Below are 25,656 nucleotides of genomic sequence, written 5' to 3' on the forward strand. Positions count from 1 at the left end.
GATCCTCGACGGGATTGCTTGTTCGAAAACCGAAGAGGCACAACTCTCAGAACTTCGAGAGCCAGATTTCCTTAGATAAAGCTTGTCTGTAATCTTTACACGTAACATCAGCTTTCCAGATAACACATACCACTTTTTCAAAGTGCTCTGACAAAATTAAAACACGTGAAGCTGGCAGCTCCCACTACATTGCTGTGACCAAGAAGGGTAAAGGAATAGCATTACTACTTGTTATTGGGAAATCCCTATATACATTGACCTCCCTCCTCAACGGACAGGCAAACCTGCAAAAATGCTCAACCCTTTCTCGCATTCGAAAAGGCACCCTCAACATAACCTCTCGAAATACTCAGCTTTATTTCCCCCCGATAATACCTCAGCAAATAAGCCACACCAAGAACAAGAGTATCTCATATCATCAGGGTCGAAAGCAAGAGTATCCCATATCATGCTTTCTCCCTGTCTTTGTCTTTGTCCTTGTCCACACCTGCAGGACAAGGAGAAAGAGAGCAGTCAGTCGGAACCTGAAATCAAACCTCTAATTTGGAACTGACTGCCTGGAGCCTTTGCCTGGTTGCTTACTTAGCATTGCTCTCGAGTACTCATCCTCAACTGCTGTCAAGGTCACGAATTCCACCGGCAAATACCTCATGACAGTTGATCAGATATTGGCTCTTTACACTGAAGCGGCCAAGCGTGGATGAGTCACTATGAAGGAATGTTATGAAGGACCATTTAAATGCAAAGGTTGCACACCACTTCTGCCATGCAAAAGATTGAAGCAGAAGGTTCAACGGTGAGCTGAAATAGATCACTACAGCACGACACCTTTCCATACCACATTCATTATTCCGTCAACAGCAAAAGTATCCCATATCATCAAGGTCGAACGTACTCTAGATTTGATGGACTTGTTTTGACCCTCAAATTTTTGAGTCGGCCTTATACTCTGAAGGGCACCAGAAAACCCTCCAGCACAGTTCAAGAATAAGCCTGTGGAAAGTTACTTCTTCAAAAGCAAAAGTATCCCATATCATCTCTTATCCATTTGCTTCTCCTTATCCTGGCAGTTGAATGAGAGACAAGGAGAAGGAGAACAATCAACCGGAAGCCGAAGTCAAACCTCTGATCCTGGGTTGCTTACTTGGAAGTTTGACTGCTTACCTTGTCTGTCACCTCTTTCGGCAGATCTCCTAGCTCGGCGACTTGGGGGACTCCTACTATAGGGTTTGTATCGCACTTGACCAAGCCCGAAACTACAAGTAAGCTTCAAAGTGAAATTGATACATTACCTTGTGCATCTTCATCAGCTAAGTACACCATTCCCGGATGGAGGAAAGGTACTTCCAGAGAAGGGCAGATGAAGATCAGACCACACTTCGGTACTTAGAAGTTTCGTGATTACTCAAGGGATTGGATCTTGCAAGTCCCCAACCGAGGAGTTTCCCTCACTCGGGAACTTAGGGGAGCACTGTTTGTACCATACTTGACCAATCCCGAAACTACCGAGCATCGGCCAACGCTATACTGTCAAGGACCCAGAAGAGTTCCCCTCCGACCAGGAGGCCAATCACTACTCGACACGTGTCAAGATTAGAAGCCAATCAGAGCGCAGCACGTGTCGACATCAAGAACCAATCATAACATGACACATGTCAATGTGACAAAGCTACAAGTTTTTCTATAAATAGGGGTCATTCCCCCACAATATGGCCTAATGCCATTTTGGATTAAATCATTCACAAGAACTCACTAAATTGAGAGCTTGATCCTTTGTACTTGTGTAAGCCCTTCACTACTAATAAGAACTCCTCTACTCCGTGGACGTAGCCAATCTGGGTGAACCACGTACATCCTGTGTTTGCTTCTCTGTCTCTATTCATTTACGTACTTATCCTCACTAGTGACCGAAGCAACCAAGCGAAGGTCACAAAACCTGACACTTTCTGTTGTACCAAAGTCTTCGCTGATTTTGTGCATCAACACCTAGTGTTGGAAACACAATGACTGCGAAATTGGATGATTTGAATTATGTTTCTTGGAATTTCCAGATTTCTTTGTTACTAGAAAGGAATGGAATTATGGGATTTATTGATGGATCCATTCCTTGTCCTCAGAAATATATTGAGCTGGAGTCTGATGATGAGTCGATTGTTAATAATTCTCCACTGACTGATGCCTATAAAGTTTGGAAAATTCATGATAAAGCTCTTATGACCTTGATAACTGCAACATTATCTACTGTTGCATTATCTTGTGTTATTGGATGTCAAAGCTCCAGTGATATGTGGAATAATTTGAAAGAATGATTTGCTCATATGATTCATACTAATATTGTTCAAATGAAGATTGAACTGTAGAATATTAAGAAAGAGCCAGAATCCATTGATGCTTAGTTGCAGAAGATTAAAGAATGTAGGGATCAGTTAGCTACTGCTGGTGTTGTGATTTCTGATGAAGATATTGTCATTGTGGCTTTAAGAGGATTACCTACATAATACAATACCATTAAGTCTATGATTTGGGGCAGAGAAAGTTTGGTCTCATTGAAAGAACTTAGGTTTCAGTTAAAGGCAGAATAGTCTACTTTGGAATAAGGTCTTAAACAACCACCTTTAATGGCAGTTATGTTTGCTAATACTTCCAGTTCAACTTATGAAACTGATGGATCTTCTAATCCTAGGCCATATACTTGAAATTTTTATCTTGGTTCACATACTTCTTCATTTTCACCAATGGCTCAATTTGAACAATTGCCATTTCCACCTACCAATGGTCCTGTTGCTTTTGTTTCTCAGACTGGTTCTGGAACTTATAACAATTTCAGGGGGAATAACTATATTAATAAGGGTAAAGGGAAAAGGTTTAATGCTGGTTTTCAACAACCTTCTGGATATCAAAACTTTGCATAACCCTCCCTTCAGTCACAATCTAAGTTTCAGAACTCTAGATCTCAAATGGTTTCGGGGCAATCTTTTCAACCACTGCTTGTTTGTCAAATATGCGATAAGAAGGACCTTGTAGCTTTGAACTGTCTTCAAAATGGCCAAATTTGCCACAGAAAGGGACACACAACTGCCACTTGCTTTGATAGGAACAATCCTGATCTATGACTGTGCCTATGTCTCAGACTTTCTCCTTATCTCCTATGATGTTTCAGCATCATTCATATCATCTGACTTCTTCACAGTTGCAGCCACATATTCAATCTCCAACTCCACTTTCATCTCAAGTGCATAATCCTATTATGATGTCTTCATCATAGTATCATAATGGAGTGATGCCTTCTCACAATAATTCACATGTTGCTTTTATTGCACAAACTAATTTCTCACCAATAGCCCCCCAACAAGTGTATTGGTTGCTGGATTTTGGAGCAACTAATCATATGACATCCGATTTGTCAAATCTGCAAGCTGCTACTCCATATGCTTTCTCAGAGACTATGACTAGTGCTAATGGTGAAGGTTTACAAATTTCACACATTGGTCAAGCTAGTTTATCTACTCCTTCTCATACACTTGAGTTAAAATATGTGTTACAAGTTCCACAACTGTCACAACACTTACTGTTTATGTATCAATTATGCAAAGACAACAATTGTAGGTGTATTGTTGATGAGTTTTCTGTGTGTATACATGACAAGGTCACCAACAAGGTTCTCTATCAAGGATTGAGTAACCAAGATGTCTATCCACTTCCAATTCTCAAACCACCAAAGACAAATCATGTAGCTTTTCTTGGACAGAGAATAAATGATTCCCTTTGGCATTGCAGATTGGGTCATTCCACCAATTCTGTCATACAAGTAGCTCTTAGTAAGTCATCTATTAATTCTCCTTGTAATTCAACATCTCAAACTTGTACTGCTTGTTTACAAGGCAAGTTCACCAAGTTACCTTTTCCTATAATGGCTTCAAAATCTCTTGTTCCTTTTGAAGTCATTCATACAGATGTATGGGGTCCATCTCCTTTTAAGTCTATAGAAGTGTATAGCTATTATGTGTCGTTTATTGATGAATGTACACGATACACATTGATTTTTCCCATGAATAATAAAGATGCTGTCTTTGAGATATTTTTCCAGCTTCATGCCTATGTTCAAAATTATTTTTCTGCAACTGTCAAAGTTTTGCAAAGTGATGGTTGAGGTGAATATGTTAGTACTCGATTTCAAAACTTTCTTACAACCAAAGGCATTGTTCATCAAAAATCTTGTCTATACACCCTTGAGCAAAATGGTTTAGCTGAAAGAAAGAATAGGCATCTTGTTGAAACTGCTGTTACATTACTTCAATTGTTATCAGAACACTGGTACATAATGTGATAGAATCAGTCCAAAATTTTCATCAGTTGCCCAAACTCTACAATCCGGAAATGGGACAATTATTAATTGAACTGCAGCTGGTCTTATGATTTTGTCCTCTCAAAAGTATTTGCCTAACAGAACTGTTTTTGCGGTGTCAGGTGTTTAAGATAATGGGGTAAAAAAATAGCTTTCAAAAATTGACAACAGAGTTGGTTGATTAGAAGTTTGGCATACCAAGCATACAGAGCCTCCAAAATGTTATAAGATGCCCATACTTTGCTCCCATAAGAAAGAACGGAGCTACCTGTAACTCAGAAAAGTTGTGCTTCCATTACTAATCACGCAAAGCAAGCAATTTCGAATTCAAACACTGCCTTAATGTTTTGTTTGTCATTACCTTGAGGGTCATGGATGGCTCTCCTAACTCGGTGTCCTTCCTCTGGTCGAGAAGAGAAAGTCTCGGCTTAATTCAGGAGAGCCATCCATGACCCTCAAGGTAATAACAAACAAAACATTAAGGCAGTGTTTGAATTCGAAATTGCTTGCTTTGCGTGATTAGTAATGGAAGCACAACTTTTCTGAGTTACAGGTAGTTCCGTTCTTTCTTATGGGAGCAAAGTATGGGCATCTTATAACATTTTGGAGGCTCTGTATGCTTGGTATGCCAAACTTCTAATCAACCAACTCTGTTGTCAATTTTTGAAAGCTATTATTTTACCCCATTATCTTAAATTCCTGACACCGCAAAAACAGTTCTGTTAGGCAAATATTTTTTTACCCATATACCAGGTTGTTCTCTCTTCTCCATACGTGTCTGGTGGTTTCGTTGTGTATAAAGTTTCCTGATTGTCATTTTCTGAAGATCTACGTGAAGCTTTGTGTTAACGAAATATATTGTTTCATTAACTTTTCAGGTTCGGGGTCATACGAATGGGTTGAGAACTCTCCCACACAGTGCTGCCATAACTACTGTAGATTGGCACGCGACTTTACCGATCTTCTTAACAGGATCAGCTGATAACTCTGTCCGAATAACATCTTTGCCATAAATATTTCCGACTTTTTCTCAGTGTTCTCAGCGCGGATGACGTTGAATGAAGTTAACTCCTGGTGCGTTTGAACTGGTTTCGTTCTGGCTTTCATCCGAGCAATGTGTCTTGTATTCGTATGTAGGTGTAAATCATTGAACAGATTTCATAGAGCATAGCAATTCTTTGATGCACTGATCCTTTGCCTTTGGGGCTGGGAAATACCCTGTTTTATTCAACTTTATATGATTCTTTTCAGAACTATATTACACACGGCTAGGGTGCAACTTGGATAGGAATATCTGATTCCGAGCCAAAGCATTCCAAAATATTTCGACCAATTAGAATCTGAAATTCTGAAACCGAAAAAGAAAAAAAATCATATGGGAAGATCCGATCCGATTGAAAATAAGTCCACACAGCATGACCGAGCAATCTATTATACATAACCCTTTAGACACACAAGCATTATAGTTGATGGCATTTTATATCACATTGCATCAGAATAAAAGAAAAAGAAAAAAACACTTCCCCATTTTACATCGAATCTAAAAAAACGAAAGTTGAGCCACTCGAAATTTAAATTGTAGAGAACGCTTCTGCCCCAGCGAGAGCTATGACATTACTTGTCGTCGACTTTTTTTCCTGATGATCCTTGTGGTTCCATATCTACAAAGTCAACAAAAAGTATCTTAAATTAAAGGTAAATAAATAAAAAGATTAAAAATAATGTTTCGACAATCTTTTACCGAAATATCTCATTTAGCTCGAAAAATACAACCGAATTTAATGGGTAGAGTTTGGAAATATATAATGAATTAGGAGAGTAGAGATTTACCGTTTACCTTTGAAATCTCCCCTGCAGCTTTGCCTTCACAGGAACCGGTCTTCACATAATCCGAGCTTTTATATCATCAAAGAACTGGAAATATGCATACCTCCAAGACGTCTGAAGAACTAAAGTACCACAAACACTCCAGAATCCTATGATAAATCCAAGCACCAAGCTAACATAAAATCCAAAGCTTATGAGACCATCATCATCTTGTTTGGTCTTGTCACTTCCACTGCCATTAGGGACTGCAGGATCTACCGTTGTTACATCTCCCGGGCATTCTGGTGTGAGCGGTTGCCCACAAAGTCCAAGATTTCCAGTAAATTGAGAAGCATTAAAACTTTGAAGTTGAGTACTTAGGGGAATTCTTCCTGATAAGTTGTTGTATGACAAGTCCAAGACACTAAGATAATGTAAGCTCGAAAAACTCGGAGGAATGCTACCAGATATCTGGTTTCGTGACAAATCAAGCGATTCTAACATCTCGAGCTAACCAAAGTTGTTAGGAAGCACCCCAGTAAAATTGTTTCTTGACAGGTTCAGAGAAATCAACTTCAGCAAGCTTGTTACACTTTCTGGAATGTCTCCGCTTAAGTTGTTGCTCGAAATGTCAATGCTTCTCAAATGATGAAGATTTTGGCCGAACTCAATCTGTATTCCTTTCCAAACCAGTTGCACAAACCCAACAGGGATGTTGTCCTCCACCTCGAGGGACATCGAAGACAAAGCTGTTATGTTAGGGAGGCAATGGGGCAAGGCTTCGGATAGATTGTTCTTGGAGAAGTCCAAAACATGAAGCGCAGGAAGACTACATAGACTTAAAGGTATGCTTCCATAAAACTCGTTCGACTTTAAGCGAAGAACCAGCAACTTTGTTAGGCTCGGACCTATCCATGTCGGTATATTTCCAGATAATTTATTGGCACTGAGGTCAACAACTCTTAATTCTGTACAGTTCTCCAAAGAAGGCAATTCTCCGGAGAGTTTGTTGTCCTGTAAGTGTAAGAACATAGCATACTTTAAGAAGCCTAATGAGCATGGAATTTTCCCGGAGAAATTGTTCTTAGCCATGTTCAAAAAGACCAAACCTTGAAACTGCATCCAACAACTAGGAAGTTCACCAGATAGCTGATTGTGAGAAAGGTCTAGATCAAAGAAGTTTGGAGATTCTGTTTCACAAAAGGAAGATAAGGGTCCTGAAAACATGTTTTTGGAGAGACGCAGGATGGATACATTTGAAGGAAATGGTGGAAGTGGGCCGTCCAAGAGATGAGATGACAAGTCAAAAGAAAAGAAGTTGGAGTTTTTTGTTGATAGATTTGGCAACTTTCCATGGATTTGGTTCATCGATAGGTTTAAATCGAGTAAGCTGGAAGACATATCCCAAAACTTATCAGGTATAGAATCCAAAATCTCAGCATTATGCATGTAAAGATAAGTAAGATTTGTCTGAGTTTGAATCCATTTTGGAAAAGCAGGGCCAACCTTGCAAGAGGACAAAGGTCGTACCCAGTGCACAAGGCTCCCGCTTTACGCAGGGTCTGGGAGAGGTGAATGTCGGCTAGCCTTACCCCCATTTATGGAAAGGCTGCTCCCAAACCTTGCAAGAGGACAATCCTAGAAATTCAATTTGGAAAGGCGGATTCCAATCCGAGCTCAAGTTGAAAGACAAAGGGTTATGGGAAAAATCCAAAAGGTTTAAACGGGAGAGATTGGAGAAGTGCACTTCAATTATGACACCGTTCAAAGAATTCCGAGAAAGATCCAACATTTCGAGGTAGGAAAGTTGGCCGGTACTCTCAGGTAGAGATCCGCTGAGTTGATTGTAGGAGATAAGTAACTGCCTTAACAACGAAAGACCTGTAAAATCAGGCAGTGATCCGGTGAACTGGTTTTGAACTAGGCTCAAGTATCTTAGCTGGGAGAGTGGCTGAAAACTTTTTGGAAGAGATCCACTTACGTTGGTGACATCAATGTACAATTCTTTCAAGGATGAAAATCTTGTAAGGTTATCAGGAAATGAACCCGAAAATGGGTTCCCACTCAAGAACAAGGACTCGAGGGTGTCTTGAGCACAAGACAAGTTTTTGACAGAGTCTTCAAGTCTGTCGGAAAGTTTGTTTTCCAGTAAACTCAACCACTCTAAACTGCAAAGGTTTCGAAACGATTTCGGTATCCCGCCCTTAAGTTCGTTAATCGAGAGATCAAGAGACACGAGAGAAACAATGTTTGCAAACACATCTGGGATGGGACCTTGCAACTGGCTATCAGCTCAACCAATGTAAACAAGGTTGGTGCTGACATTGACCATCCAATAAAATATCGAAAGATTAAGAAAATTATTCGAGAGTTCAAGGACTTCAAGAGAGTTTGAAGAATTGACAAAAGAAAGCGAGCTCTGTTTGATATTGGGAAGACTACAAGAAGATAACTGAAGCTCAACAAGTGAATGGAGTTTGCTTATAGATTCTGGCCAATTTACAACCTCGGAAAAATTAAGACCCGACTTATTCAGGTACCTCAAGGAAGAAAGATGAGATAACCACTTGAGATTTTCGAATGTGACATCGTTCTGTGCAAGATCAAGAGTACACAAACTAGAGAGATTTCCGAGTTGGGGAGGAATTGGTCCGCTAAGATTGGCACCTGCTAGTTTGAGTTGCTCCAATCGACTCAAAGAACCGATGAACTTGGGAATTTGTCCTTGGAAATGATTGAAACTGAGGTCCAAGTTAGTTAGATATGGCAATTCAAGTAGAGAAGGAGCAATCACACCACTTAGAGGAGTTTCAACACTATAAATACCAAAAGAGTTGTGATAGAGATCTAGGGTGACGACATGACCTGTTTCGTTATTGCAAGCGATTCCTCTCCACTCGCAACAATCTTTGCCGGTTTCCCAAGAGGCAAGAACATTGGACTCGTCGATGAGGCCCTGTTTGAACTGAAGCAGAGCGGTTTTTTCTGCTTGTAAGCACCTGATGTTGCCCAAACAACATTTGGCAGATGTAAGAGCGAACAAGACAGAATATATGATTGTGAGCAACATGGTATGTGACATGGTGAATTGAATTGTATGCGGATTTGGGAGCGAAAAGCAAGAGATGTTGCTACTTGGTTTATAGATTGATCATTTGTTGGTGTTATCTGAAGTCAATTATGGTAACGACATTTGAAGTCTATTATGCATTTTTATGTGAGAAAATTAATAAGCCTGCAGTGCGTGATTGGTTTTGGATCAACGTCAATTGTGATGGGCTGAGTTGAAAGGGATGTAGTTAGTTTTAATACCTTTTGCTAACAAAAAGGAACAGAAAGAGTCATTGTGTTCATTTCACAAATATGAGTCTATGGACTATCTGTTTGTTCGTAAGTAGTATATGGGCGGCAAAGTCGAGTAAACGCGAAGATAATATTTCTGCAAATGGGGAATTTCAATTGGATTAATTAGGTGGATTGAGGTATTTTGTACCACCTTCTAGACTTTCTTGACGGATTTTTAACGAACTAGATATTGATCTAGTGCTATCCTAATCTACGGTTAAGTGCCTTTGAATTTGAGAAAAAGGAAGACAGTTTATTTTAACCAGCTAGTCTAATCCAATCTGCCACTTGTTTTTCACTTCGTGATCCAGATTAGCAAAATGATTGGTATTAACCCAACGAACATATCATTATAATAAGATGAACTAGAGAATTACATGAGAGAAAATTGTAGAATGATCTCTCAACTTCAATCCAATTAGGACGTTGGTCCTTCGACTAGAAATCATGACCATTGGTCCCTTAATTCATCAAAATGTGCTGCTATGGTAATTTTTGTCAACTCCGTTAGAACTTCCATCAAAATGAGTCATGGTATATAATTGGGTAAAAGTTGAGGGACCATTTCTCTAATGAGTTAAAGTTGAGGGACCATTGCTCCAATTTGATTAAAGTTGAGGGACCATTGCTATAATTTTCTTATTTTGTTTTCCATATTTGCCCTTGATTCAACCTCTCATTTTGACGAGCTCCGACGAACTTGACGTGACGAAAACGAGCATAAATGCACATTTTGATGAGTTAAGGGACCAATAGTCATATATTTTTAGTTGAGGGACTATTGCTACAATTTCCTCAGTACATGAAATTGCACATGAATATTAAGCGGGTTGGTACTGGTACACCATAGTAATTGGACATTCAGGGCAAAACACAAGGGGATGAACATGTTAGGATAAAAACTTAGTATTGTTTTACACTGCCATGTGTCACAAGTGTATTGGAGACTCTAGAAGTTAGTTATGTGTCATTGTATTTATAAGGATGTATGATGTAATGGTTGGGTATAATGAAATAACAGTTTCTCTCTCTACATTCTCTCTATTCGAAAGATCTCTAGTTCTTCTTAGTTTTTCTCCATAGTTTGTTCTTATTGTTATCATGGTATCTTCGCCTACCATAGTTAACACCTTTGATTGACGATTCATGTGCTTCCGCTCGTCGTTGTTCCGGTGATCGGAACCGGGTGTTATTTGCTGGTTGTTCGTGATTCCAGAGAAGTGTCGATTACTCAAACCGTAAGTTGGTGGAATTTCTTCTTGTTGGTTGTTCGTTATGTAGTCGGAGATTGTTGATCTGTTCGTCGATCTTTGCAGTTGCTGCCGTGCCTTGATTTGTGCAGTCAGGTGATACTCTTGAGGTATTTTCTTTCGATTTATCAGTATTGATACTTGACAGTTCTTTGTCTATCAAATTGTTGATTCTTGGTAATTATTGTTGTGTGATTCTTGAGGTGTTTTTCTGTTGATTTCTTGAAGAAACAGAAATTATGTTAGACTATTACATTCTGTCGACGACAGATTTTTCTTGATCTTACCGATTACTTCCATTGTTGAACTATTGACTTCTGTTGGTGCATTATGGTTACCGCTGCACAATTAGCCCTCACACAATCTCCAATTTCTTCACTTATACCTAGTGTTGGAAACACATTGACTGCGAAATTGGATGATTTGAATTATGTTACTTGGAATTTCCAGATTTCTTTGTTACTAGAAAGGAATGGAATTATGGGATTTATTGATGGATCCATTCCTTGTCCTCAGAAATATATTGAGTTGGAGTCTGATGATGAGTCGATTGTTAATAATTCTCCACTGACTGATGCCTATAAAGTTTGGAAAATTCATGATAAAGCTCTTATGACCTTGATAACCGCAACACTATCTACTGCTGCATTATCTTGTGTTATTGGATGTCAAAGCTCCAGTGATCTGTGGAATAATTTGAAAGAATGAGTTGCTCATATGACTCACACTAGTATTGTTCAAATGAAGATTGAACTGCAGAATATTAAGAAAGAGCCAGAATCCATTGATGCTTAGTTGCAGAGGATTAAAGAATGTAGGGATCAGTTAGCTACTGCTGGTGTTGTGATTTCTGATGAAGATACTGTCATTGTGGCTTTAAGAGGATTACCTACATAATACAATACCATTAAGTCTGTGATTTGGGGCAGAGAAAGCTTGGTCTCATTGAAAGAACTTAGGTTTCAGTTAAAGGCAGAATAGTCTACTTTGGAATAAGGTCTTAAACAACCACCTTTAATGGCAGTTATGTTTGCTAATACTTCCAATTCAACTTATGAAACTGATGGATCTTCTAATCCTAGGCCATATACTTGAAATTTTTATCTTGGTTCACATACTTCTTCATTTTCACCAATGGCTCAATTTGAACAATTGCCATTTCCACCTACCAATGGTCCTGTTGCTTTTGTTTCTCAGACTGGTTCTGGAACTTATAACAATTTCAGGGGGAATAACTATATTAATAAGGGTAAAGGGAAAAGGTTTAATGCTGGTTTTCAACAACCTTCTGGATATCAAAACTTTGCATAACCCTCCCTTCAGTCACAGTCTAAGTTTCAGAACTCTGGATCTCAAATGGTTTCGGGACAATCTTTTCAACCACTGCTTGTTTGTCAAATATGCAATAAGAAGGACCTTGTAGCTTTGAACTGTCTTCAGAAAGGGACACACAACTGCCACTTGCTTTGATAGGAACAATCCTGATCTATGACTGTGCCTATGTCTCTCCTTATCTCCTATGATGTTTCAGCATCATTCATATCATCTGACTTCTTCACAGTTGCAACCACATATTCAATCTCCAACTCCACTTTCATCTCAAGTGCAGAATCCCATTATGATGGCTTCATCATAGTATCATAATGGAGTGATGTCTTCTCACAATAATTCACATGTTGCTTTTATTGCACAAACTAATTTCTCACCAATAGCCCCCCAACAAGTGTATTGGTTGCTGGATTCTGGAGCAACTAATCATATGACATCCGATTTGTCAAATTTGCAAGCTGCTACTCCATATGCTTTATCAGAGACTGTGACTAGTGCTAATGGTGAAGGTTTACAAATTTCACACATTGGTCAAGCTATTTTATCTACTCCTTCTCATACACTTGAGTTAAAATATGTGTTACAAGTTCCACAATTGTCACAACACTTACTGTTTATGTATCAATTATGCAAAGACAACAATTGTAGGTGTATTGTTGATGAGTTTTCTGTGTGTATACATGACAAGGTCACCAACAAGGTTCTCTATCAAGGATTGAGTAACCAAGATGTCTATCCACTTCCAATTCTCAAACCACCAAAGACAAATCATGTAGCTTTTCTTGGACAGAGAATAAATGATTCCCTTTGGCATTGCAGATTGGTTCATCCCACCAATTCTGTCATACAAGTAGCTCTTAGTAAGTCATCTATTAATTCTCCTTGTAATTCAACATCTCAAACTTGTACTGCTTGTTTACAAGACAAGTTCACCAAGTTACCTTTTCCTATAATGGCTTCAAAATCTCTTGTTCCTTTTGAAGTCATTCATACAGATGTATGGGGTCCATCTCCTTTTAAGTCTATAGAAGTGTATAGCTATTATGTGTCGTTTATTGATGAATGTACACGATACACATTGATTTTTCCCATGAATAATAAAGATGCTATCTTTGAGAGATTTGTCCAGCTTCATGCCTATGTTCAAAATTATTTTTCTGCAACTGTCAAAATTTTGCAAAGTAATGGTGGAGGTGAATATGTTAGTACTCGATTTCAAAACTTTCTTACAACCAAAGGCATTGTTCATCAAAAATCTTGTCTATACACCCTTGAGCAAAATGGTTTAGCTGAAAGAAAGAATAGGCATCTTGTTGAAACTGTTGTTACATTACTTCAATTGTTATCAGAACACTGGTACATAATGTGATAGAATCAGTCCAAAATTTTCATCAGTTGCCCAAACTCTACAATCCAGAAATGGGACAATTATTAGTTGAACTGCAGCTGGTCTTATGATTTTGTCCTCTCAAAAGTATTTGCCTAACAGAACTGTTTTTGCGGTGTCAGGTGTTTGAATGGAGCTTGGAAAACCAAGGTCAAGTCCTTTGGTCAAAAAATTGCAGACATGACATGGCTTTAGATGCCAATGGGAGGAGACGGTTGGTAACATTCGGTTCCGTAAGAGCACCCATATACCAGGTTGTTCTCTCTTCTCCATACGTGTCTGGTGGTTTCGTTGTGTATAAAGTTTCCTGATTGTCATTTTCTGAAGATCTACGTGAAGCTTTGTGTTAACGAAATATATTGTTTCATTAACTTTTCAGGTTCGGGGTCATACGAATGGGTTGAGAACTCTCCCACACAGTGCTGCCATAACTACTGTAGATTGGCACGCGACTTTACCGATCTTCTTAACAGGATCAGCTGATAACTCTGTCCGAATAACATCTTTGCCATAAATGTTTCCGACTTTTTCTCAGTGTTCTCAGCGCAGATGACGTTGAATGAAGTTAACTCCTGGTGCGTTTGAACTGGTTTCATTCTGGCTTTCATCCGAGCAATGTGTCTTGTATTCGTATGTAGGTGTAAATCATTGAACAGATTTCATAGAGCATAGCAATTCTTTGATGCACTGATCTTTTGCCTTTGGGGCTGGGAAATACCCTGTTTTATTCAACTTTATATGATTCTTTTCTGAACTATATTACACACGGCTAGGGCGCAACTTGGATAGGAATATCTGATTCCGAGCCAAAACATTCCAAAATATTTCGACCAATTAGAATCTGAAATTCTGAAACCGAAAAAGAAAAAAAATCATATGGGAAGATCCGATCCGATTGAAAATAAGTCCACACAGCATGACCGAGCAATCTATTATACATAACCCTTTAGACACACAAGCATCATAGTTGATGGCATTTTATATCACATTGCATCAGAATAAAAGAAAAAGAAAAAAACACTTCCCCATTTTACATCGAATCTAAAAAAACAAAAGTTGAGCCACTCGAAATTTAAATTGTAGAGAACGCTTCTGCCCCAGCGAGAGCTACGACATTACTTGTCGGCGACTTTTTTTCCTGATGATCCTTGTGGTTCCATATCTACAAAGTCAACAAAAAGTATCTTAAATTAAAGGTAAATAAATAAAAAGCTTAAAAATAATGTTTCGACAATCTTTTACCGAAATATCTCATTTAGCTCGAAAAATACAACCGAATTTAATGGGTAGAGTTCGAAAATATATAACGAATTAGGAGAGTAGAGCTTTACCGTTTACCATGGAAATCTACCCTGCAGCTTTGCCTTCACAGGCAACGGTCTTCACATAATCCGAGCTTTTATATCATCAAAGAATCGGAAATAGGCGTACCTCCAAGATGTCTTAAGAACTAAAGTACCACAAACACTCCAGAATCCTATGATAAATCCAAGCGCCAAGCTAACATAAAATCCGAAGCTTATGAGACCATCATCATCTTGTTTGGTCTTGTCACTTCCACGGCCATTGGGGACTGCAGGATCTTCCGTTGTTACATCTCCCGGGCATTCTGGTGTGAGCGGTTGCCCACAAAGTCCAAGATTTCCCGTAAATTGAGAAGCATCAAAACTTTGAAGTTGAGTACTTAGCGGAATTCTTCCTGATAAGTTGTTGTATGACAAGTCCAAGACACCAAGAAAATGTAAGCTCGAAAAACTCGGAGGGATGCTACCAGATATCTGGTTTCGTGACAAATCAAGCGATTCTAACATCTCCAGCTGACCAAAGTTGTTAGGAAGAACCCCAGTAAAATTGTTGCTTGACAGGTTCAGAGAAATCAACCTCAACAAGCTTGTTACACTTTCTGGAATATCTCCACTCAAGTTGTTGCTCGAAATGTCAATGCTTCTCAAAAGCTTAAGATTTTCGCCAAACTCAATCAATATTCCTTTCCAAACCAGTTGCACAAACCCAACTTCAGAGTTGTCCTTCACCTCGGGGGACATCGAATACAAGGCTGTTATGTTAGGGAAGCAATGGGGTAAGGCTCCGGATAGATTGTTCTTGGAGAAGTCCAAAACATGAAGCGCAGGAAGACTGCATAGACTTAAAGGTATGCTTCCATAAAACTCATTCGACTTTAAGCGAAGAACCAGCAACTTTGTTAGGCTCGGGCCTATCCATGTCGGTATCTTTCCAGATAGCTTATTGGCACCGAGGTCAACAACTCTTAATTCTGTACAGTTCTCCAAAGAAGGCAATTCTCCGGAAAGTTTGTTATCCTGTAAGCGTAACAATGCAACATCTTTTAAGTAGCCTAATGAGCTTGGAATTTTCCCTGAGAACTTGTTTTTAGCCATGTTCAAAGAGAGCAAACCTTGAAACTGCACCCAACAACTAGGAAGTTCACCGGATAGCTGATTGTCGGAAAGGTCTAGAACAAACAAGTTTGGAGCTTCTGTTTTACAAAAGGAAGATAAGGGTCCCGAAAACATGTTTTGGGAGAGACGCAGGTTGCGTACAATATAAGGAAATGGCGGAAGTGGGCCGTCTAAGAGATTAGATGACAAGTCAAAAGAATAGAAGGTGCTGTTTTTTGTCGACAGATTTGGCAACTTTCCATGGATTTGGTTCATTGATAGGTTTAAAATGACTAAGCTGGAAGACAGATCCCAAAACTTACCAGGTATAGAATCCGAAATCTCAGCATTAACCATGTAAAGTGAAGTAAGACTGGTCTGATTTTGAATCCATTTCGGAAATGCTGGGCCAACCTTGCAAGAGGACAATCCAAGAAATTTGATTTGGAAAGGCGGATTCCAGTCCGAGCTAAAGTTGAAAGACAAAGGATTATGAGAAAAATCCAAAATGTTTAAACGGGAGAGATTGGAGAAGTACACTTCAGTTATGACACCATTTAAAGAATTCCAAGAAAGATCCAAATATTCGAGGCTGGAAAGTTGGCCGATACTCTCAGGTAGAGATCCGTTGAGTTGATTATTGGAGATATCTAACTCCCTTAACAACGAAAGCCCTGTAAAATCGGGCAGTGATCCGGTGAACTGGTTTTGGAATAGGCGCAAGTATCTTAGGTGGGAGAGTGGCTGGAAACTTTTTGGAAGAGATCCACTTACGTTGGTGTGATCGATGTACAATTCTTTCAAGGATGAAAATCCTGTAAGGTTGTCAGGAAATGAACCCGAAAACGGGTTCCCACTTAAAGACAAGATCTCGAGGGTGTCTTGAGCACAAGACAAGTTTCCTACAGAGTCTTCAAGTCTGTCAGAAAGTTTGTTTCCCTCTAGACTCAACGACTCTAAGCTGCAAAGGTTTCGAAAGGAATTTGGTATCCCACCTTCAAGTTTGTTATACAGGAGATCAAGAGACACGAGAGAAACCATATTTGTGAAAACATCTGGGAAGGGACCTTGAATCTGATCACCAGCCAAACCAATGTGAACAAGGTTGGTGCTGACATTGGCCATCCAATAAAATATCGAAAGATCAAGAATATTGTAGGAGAGTTCAAGGACTTCAAGAGAGTTTGAAGAATTGACAAAAGAAAGCGAACTCAGTTTGACATTGGGGAGATCACAGAAAGATAACTGAAGCTCAACAAGTGAAGGGAGTTTGCTTATAGATTCTGGCCAATTTACAACCTCGGAAAAATTAAGATACGACATATCCAGGTACCTTAAAGAAGAAAGATGAGATAACCACTCGAGATTTTCGAATGTGACATCGTTCTGTGAAAGATCAAGAGTATACAATCTAGAAAGATTTCCAAGTTGGGAAGGAATTGGCCCGCTAAGATTGGCACCTGCTAGTTTGAGTTGTTCCAATCGACTCAAAGAACCGATGAACTTGGGAATTTCTCCTTGGAAATAATTGAAACTGAGGTCCAAGTAAGTTAGATATGGCAATTCAAGCAGAGAAGGAGCAATCACAACACTTAGAGAATAACCATTAGAAATATAATATCCGAAATGGAGATCTAGCGTGACGACATGACCTGTTTCGTTGTTGCAAGTGATTCCTCTCCACTCGCAACAATCTTGGCCGGTTTCCCAAGAGGCAAGAATGTCGGACTTGTCGATGAGGCCTTGTTTGAACTGAAGCAAAGAACTTTTTTCTGCTTGTAAGCACCTGATGTTGGAACTGATTCCAGCACTCAAACAGCATTTGGCAGATGTAAGAACGAACAAGACAGAATATATGATTGTCAGCAACATGGTATGTCCAAATTGTGAATTGAATTGTATGTGAATTTGGGAGTGGAAAGCAAGAGATGTTGCTACTTGCTTTATAGATTGATCATTTGTTGGTGTTATCTGAAGTCAATTATGGTAACGACATTTGAAGTCAATTATGCATTTTTATGTGAGAAAATTAATAAGCCTGCAGTGCGTGATTGGTTTTGGATCAACGTCGATTGTGATGGGCTGAGTTGAAAGGGATGTAGTTAGTTTTAGTACCTTTTGCTAACAAAAAGGAACTGAAAGAGTCATTGTGTTCATTTCGTAAATATGAGTCTATGGACTATCTGTTTGTTCGTAAGTAGTATATGGGCGGCAAAGTCGAGTAAACGCGAAGATAATATTTCTGCAAATGGAGAATTTCAATTGGATTAATTAGGTGGATTGAGGTATTTTGTACCACCTTCTAGACTTTCTTGACGGATTTTTAACGAACTAGATATTGATCTAGTCTCCTAATCTACGGTTAAGTGAATTTGAATTTGAGAAAAAGGAAGACAGTTTATTTTAACCAGCTAGTCTAATCCAATCTGCCACTTGTTTTTTTACTTCGTGATCCCGATTATCAAAATGATTGGTATTAACCCAACGAACATATCATTAGAATAAGATGAACTAGAGAATTACATGAGAGAAAATTGTAGAATGGTCTCTCAACTTCAATCCAATTAGGACGTTGGTCCTTCGACTAGAAATCATGACCATTGGTCCCTTAATTCATCAAAATGTGCAGCTATGGTCATTTTTGTCAACTCCGTCAGAACTTCCGTCAAAATGAGCCATGGTATATAATTAGGTAAAAGTTGAGGGACCATTTCTCTAATGAGTTAAAGTTGAGAGACCATTGCTCCAATTTGGTTAAAGTTGAGGGACCATTGCTATAATTTTCAAATTTTGTTTTCCATATTTGCCCTTGATTCAACCTCTCATTTTGACGAGCTCCGACGGAGTTGACGTGACGAAAACGAGCATAAATGCACATTTTGATGAGTTAAGGGACCAATGGTCATAGATTTTTAGTTGATGGACTATTGCTACAGTTTCCTCAATACATGAAATTGCACATGAATATTAAGCGGCTTGGTACACCATAGTAATTGGACATTCAGGGCAAAACACAAGGGGATGAACATGTTAGGATAAAAGCTTAGTATTGTTTTACACTGCCATGTGTCACAAGTGTATTGGATACTCTAGAAGTTAGTTATGTGTCATTGTATTTATAAGGATGTATGATGTAATGGTTGGATATAATGAAATAACAGTTTCTCTCTCTACATTCTCTCTATTTTAAAGCTCTCTAGTTCTTTTCCATAGTTTGTTCTTATTGTTATCATGGTATCTTCGCCTACCATGGTTAACATCTTTGATTGACGATTCTTGTGCTTTTGCTCATCGTCGTTGTCGTCATTGTTTCGGTGACCGGAATCGGGTGTTATTTGCTAGTTGTTCGCGATTCCAGAGAAGTATCGATTACTTAAACCCTAAGTTGGTGGAATTTCTTCTTGTCGGTTGTTTGTTCTGTAGTCGGAGACTGTTGATCTGTTCGTCGATCTTTGCAGCTGTTGTCGTGCCTTGATTTGTGCAGTCAGGTGATACTCTTAAGGTGTTTTCTTTCAATTTATTAGTATTGATACTTGACGGTTCTTTGTCTATCAAATTGTTGATTCTTGGTAATTATTGTTGTGTGATTCTTGAGGTGTTTTTCTGTTGATTTCTTGAAGAAACAAAAATTATGTTAGACGATTACATTCTGTCGACGACAGATTTTTCTTGATCTTACAAATTACTTCCATTGTTGAACTGTTGATTTTTGTTGGTGCATTATGGTTACCGCTGCAGAATTAGCCCTCACACAATCTCCAATTTCTTCGCTTATACCTAGTGTTGGAAACACAGTGACTGCGAAATTGGATGATTCGAATTATGTTACTTGGAATTTCCAGATTTCTTTGTTACTAGAAGGGAATGGAATTATGGGATTTATTGATGGATCCATTCCTTGTCCTCAGAAATATAATCGCAACACTGATGAGTCGATTGTTAATAACTCTCCACTGGCTGATGCCTATAAAGTTTGGAAAATTCATGATAAAGCTCTTATGACCTTGATAATCGCAACACTATCTACTGCTGCATTATCTTGTGTTATTGGATGTCAAAGCTCCAGTGATATGTGGAATAATTTGAAAGAAAGATTTGCTCATATGACTCACACTAGTATATTGTAAACACGGAAATTCCTGCGATGAATGAGACAAGAACACGTGTACAAAATAATATTTGTATTAATTATTTAGGGGTTACAATCTCTTCTACAAATTTAGCCTCTGATTCTATCTTTGAAACGTGTAGATGTAGTGTTGTTGATCCAGGGGCCGTCGAGGCTTGATCTTGGATGAACAGTTGATGAATGATGAACACCTTCTTCAAGGGCCGTTGGGGCTTGATCTTGAATTGGTGGAAGTTCTTCAAGGGGCGTTAGGGCTTGATCTTGAAGGAGGATTTCACGAAGAACGAAGAGGGCTTTCTTGATCCTTCGGGATTTGCTTGGGAGCTTCAGAGTTTCGAGGCTTCAAGGCTTTGGTGTGGTGTGAATTCTCTTCCAATTTGGGAGTAAAGAAAGTGTATGTAAAAATCCTCCCTTGATTATTTGATGGAGGAACCTATTTATAGGCTTTGGGAATGAATCACCACCATCCATTTGTTTTGGTGGATGTTGTAGGTGAAACTTGGTGGATGTTTGTAGGTGAAACTTGGGTGGATGTTGTAGGCAAACTTAGTGTATGATGTAGGTGAAGTGAATGAAGTTTGTAATTTTAATACAATGGTCAACATTTATTTCACCAAAATTTCAATGTTTACAAATGTAATCTTAATGCAATGGCTAACATTTATGCCACAGAAATTTCAATGTCTACATATATATTTGCTCATATAACTCACACTAGTATTGTTCAAATGAAGATTGATCTGCATAATATTAAGAAAGGGCCAGAATCCATTGATGCTTAGTTGCAGAGGATTAAAGAATGTAGGGATTAGTTAGCCACTGTTGGTGTTGTGATTTCTAATGAAGATATTGTCATTGTGGCTTTAAGAGGATTACCTACAGAATACAATACCATTAAGTATGTGATTTGGGGCAGAGAAAGTTTGGTCTCGTTGAAAGAACTTAGGTCTCAGTTAAAGGCAGAAGAGTCTACTTTGGAATAAGGTCTTAAACAACCACCTTTAATGGCAGTTATGTTTGCTAATACTTCCAGTTCAACTTATGAAACTGATGGATCTTCTAATCCTAGGCCATATACTTGAAATTTTTATCTTGGTTCACATACTTTTCATTTTCACCAATAGCTCAATTTGAACAATTGCCATTTCCACCTACCAATGGTCATGTTGCTTTTGTTTCTCAGACTGGTTCTGGAACTTATAACAATTTCAAGGGGAATAAGTATAGAAATAAGGGTAAAGGGAAAAGGTTTAATGCTAGTTTTCAACAACCTTCTGGATATCAAAACTTTGCATAGCCCTCTCTTTAGTCATAGTCTCAGTTTCAGAACGCTGGATCTCAAATGGTTTCGGGACAATCTTTTCAACCACTGCTTGTTTGTCAAATATGCGATAAGAAGGGCCATGTAGCTTTGAACTATCTTCAAAATGGTTGCCAAATCTGCCACAGAAATGGACACACAGCTGCCACTTGCTTTGATAGGAACAATCCTGATCTATGACTGTGCCTATGTCTCAGACTTTCTCCTTATCTCCTATGATGTTTCAGCATCATTCATATCCTCTGACTTCTTCACAGTTGCAGCCGCATCTTCAGTCTCCAACTCCACTTTCATCTCAAGTGTAGAATCCCACTATGATGTCTTCATCTTAGTATCACAATGGAGTGATGTCTCCTTACAATAATTCACATGTTGCTTTTATTGCACAAACTAATTTCTCACCAATAGCCCCCCAACAAATGTATTGGTTGCTGGATTCTGGAGCAACTAATCATATGACATCCGATTTGTCAAATCTGCAAGCTGCTGCTCCATATGCTTTCTCAGATACTGTGACTGGTGCTAATGGTGAAGGTTTACAAATTTCACACATTGGTCAAGCTAGTTTATCTACTCCTTCTCATACACTTGAGTTAAAATATGTGTTACAAGTTCCACAACTGTCACAGCACTTACTGTTTATGTATCAATTAAGCAAAGACAACAATTATAGGTGTATTGTTGATGAGTTTTCTGTGTGTATACATGACAAGGTCACCAACAAGGTTCTCTATCAAGGATTGAGTAACCAAGATATCTATCCACTTCCAATTCTCAAACCACCAATGACAAATCCTGTAGCTTTTCTTAGACAGAGAATAAATGATTCCCTTTGGCATTGCAGATTGGGTCATCCCACCAATTCTGTCATACAAGTAACTCTTAGTAAGTTAGCTATTAATTCTCCTTGTAATTCAACATCTCAAACTTGTACTGCTTGTTTACAAGGCAAGTTCACCAAGTTACCTTTTCCTATAATGTCTTCAAAATCTCTTGTTCCTTTTGAAGTCATTCATACAGATGTATGGGATCCATCTCCTACTAAGTCTATAGAAGGGTATAGCTATTATGTGTCGTTTATTGATGAATGTACACGATATACATGGATTTTTCCCTTGAATAATAAAGCTGCTGTCTTTGAGATATTTGTCCAGCTTCATGCCCATGTTCAAAATTATTTTTCTACAACTGTCAAAGTTTTGCAAGGTGATGGTGGAGGTGAATATGTTAGTACTTCATTTCAAAACTTTCTTACAACCAAAGGCATTGTTCATCAAAAATCTTGTCTATACACCCCTAAGCAAAATGGTTTAGCTAAAAGAAAGAATAGGCACTTTGTTGAAACTGCTGTTACATTACTTCAAAAAGCCTATCCTTCATCTAAGATTTGGTTTCATGCATGCGCCACAACTACCTATCTTATTAATAGACTACCTACTTATGTGTTAAAGATGCAATCTCCACCTATACTTGATCACTTGAGGGTTTTTTGATGTGCTTGTTACCCTTCCTTAAAACTTTATAGACACCATAAATTTGATCCTAAGACCACTCAGTGTATTTTCTTGGGGTATGCTGCTCAATATAAGGGGTATATCTGTTATGCTATAAGAGATAACAAACTAATGGTCTCTAGGCATGTTTTGGTTGTTGAAACTATTTTTCCTAGTGCATATGGTCTATCTTCTTCCTCCTTCAGTCCTACTATATCTTCTGCATCAATTCCAATTTCAATAGCTCACCCTACTACCTTTCATCATCCTCCAATCATTCCAATACCATTTCCACACATATCATCTTCTCAAACACCGGTTACTCAATCCGATTTTTAGCAAATTGGTGATCTTAGTCCTACTGAAGGCACTTCTACTTCAGGTTATGCATCTTCATTGATGCTAACAAGCTCTGACCCTGATATTCCCCGAATACCAGGATAGACACGTGCTGGCCGACACCCGAGGGTGACGAAAGCCATTAATTGATACAAAAGCTAAGAGTAAGAAATAAATACAGGTTATGAATTTAAAATACCATGAATTACTAATTTAGGAACGTGTTCAGAGCATACAACTAACTAGAGCTCTAAAAGAACTAATAAAAATTTGAATAAATAAAAGGAGGTGGGTCCTACACCAAGAGGACTCGAATATGCCAATGTGAAAGCGTTGACGTCATGATCGTATGCCTCGATTCTAAATCCTAAAAGGGGGCGTAAAACAAGGGTGAGTGGACCAAGTTCATATATATACATAATACGAAAACTGTTATGAACATACTAACCCCCAGGTTTATATATAATGAAAACTACTAGCATAATAAGTGATAGGTTTTCTGAAACTTTAGCATGCTATAAAACATCTCAACAGGTATAACGCGGAAAAACGTCATATAAATCATCGCGTGTATCATCTCGTAGATCGTCTCGTAAGCGCGGTGTGCTGCTAGTAAGATCATTAAATAAATATAACTCCCGACCGTATGACAGCACCATGGTCTCTGCGCCCGTAGCCAGAGATTACCAACTCCCGGCCCAATGCCTGCTCCGTGTCCCTCAGCCCGTAGCTAGGGATTATTTCTCCCGGCCTATCTGCCAACACCAGATCCTCGCCCCAGGCGGCATAGTGTCCACTAGGTAGGCACAAATAGTAACGCCTTTCAAAAATAACCACTTCATAGTATAAAGTCATTCATCGTCTATACTATAAAGAGGGGTTTCTAAAACATATTCTAGCATCCTATCCTCATCCATCAGATAGTCTACCAGTTCATGGTTTTTATAGAAAATACGATATTTTAAAATATAGCTCAATATAGGCCAACAATTAATTCCTCACCAAAAACACGCGACGAAAGTCAAAATATTCAATAAACATGCTTAACATAAAATCAGTTCATAACTCGTAAGGCATGCAATTCATTTATGCAATTAAACCATAAATCATATCATTTTAGAAAGGGTCCACTCACAGTACTTCGCCGTCGAAAAGCCATGCTGCTAGTGAAGACGGAAACGCCACTATAATTGCCCCTAATCACATAAAGGTTACATTTAGTCAAACTCTACTCAAACGATTGAATTTGGGAAAACGGACTTCAGAAACGGGTCCAGGACGTCGAATTAGCTTAGGAGAGGTCCGGGATGAAACCCCGAAAAGTCAACTCTAAAAGTCAACGTTGACCATTAACTGGTCAAAGTCAAAGTCAAAGTCAACTCTAACCGTATACCAAGTCAATAGTCAGAGTCAACGGGTCAAAGGGTTAGATTGGCTTAAATTTGGGTTGGGCCCTAAGGTTTTTTAAAAACAATTTAAATGAAAGAAACTAAAAAGGAAATGGGTTTTGGGTCTACATGGTTTAAGGGAATGGGTTTAGGATTTTTGGGTTTTTAGAGTTCAGGTCTTAAAGCCCAAAGGTTTAGGGTTTTGCTACACGGGCTGAATGACCTAGTTCTTCCAAGGCCCGAAGGCCTGTTCTGAAAGGGTTTAGGATTTCAGGGGTTTCTGTGCTCGGCCCAGACCCACACGGCCCTAAGGCCTGATTTTGAAAAGGTTTTAGGGTTAAGTAAAACGGGCTTAAGGCTCGTGGCCTTTTGAGAACGGCCTAAAGGCCTGGTGTTCACCAGAGAAGGACACCGGAACTTCTACAGCCCCGGCCAACTACAAACATACACCCTAAGCTCCGATCTATGCATCAAATTAAAGAGAAAAGAGAGGGGATTGAGGTTATACCCTTGGTTTGTTGTGGAACGGCCGGTGGTGTTCGAAATTCAGATTTGGGTGCCCATGGGTTCGCTGGGTTTTCCTGGGCTCTGTCGAGCCTCGCAAGCCGAGAGAGAGAGAGACAACGAGATGATGATAATGGGGAGTGAATGGGTATGGGAGTATGGTAATGGGTGTGTGTGTGTGTGCGCGTGCGTGTGTGTGTATATGGGAGCAAGGGATACGGGAGAGATAGAGCAGAAAGTTAAAAGAAAGAGAAGAGGGGTCATGGGGGTGGGGAAGAAAAGAAGAAAAATATGGAGAGTTAGGGTGCTGCCAAATGGCAGTTAAGGAGTGGAGGAACATAAAAAATTTAAAATCAGAAATGGGTAAATAATTAAGGACCAAATTGATAGTTTTCAGGAACTTTTAGGGAAATATGAAATTATACTATAAATAAGGGGGTGGGGTGTAACAGATGCCATCTGAGTCTCATCCTGATGTAACAAGTTCTTAAGTTCCAGATTTACAACAAGTATTTGTGGTCAGTCTTAATACTCACCCAATGTAAACAAGGTTGTCAGGGATTTTCAAAAAGAAGGCTCTTTCTGCTTTTGTTTAAGAAGATGTCAATGACCCTCAATCTT

The 25,656-nt window shown here is 38.9% G+C and overlaps 1 protein-coding gene across 12 annotated transcripts in view; it reads right to left on the reverse strand.

The window, feature by feature from the left end:
* The window catches only part of LOC126617056 (receptor-like protein EIX2), a 108,962-nt gene that overhangs the window by 54,174 nt on the left and 29,132 nt on the right, over positions 1-25,656 (reverse strand). For 2 of the 12 annotated variants that reach the window (XR_007621299.1, XM_050285143.1), the window contains exon 2: positions 5,720-6,006. Coding sequence is in view for 4 of the 12 variants with exons in the window: in XM_050285129.1 (XP_050141086.1) it covers positions 15,383-15,495 (113 nt within the window). In the remaining 8 variants the exon portion in view is untranslated. Of the gene's footprint in view, positions 1-5,719; positions 6,007-6,175; positions 6,878-14,514; positions 14,625-14,793; positions 14,894-15,382; positions 15,496-25,656 lie in introns of those variants that run through there. The other 10 variants (XR_007621302.1, XR_007621303.1, XR_007621301.1 and 7 more) reach the window with 10 other exon arrangements.

Source organism: Malus sylvestris, chromosome 1 (assembly GCF_916048215.2).
Source record: "Malus sylvestris chromosome 1, drMalSylv7.2, whole genome shotgun sequence".
Lineage (NCBI taxonomy): Eukaryota > Viridiplantae > Streptophyta > Magnoliopsida > Rosales > Rosaceae > Malus > Malus sylvestris.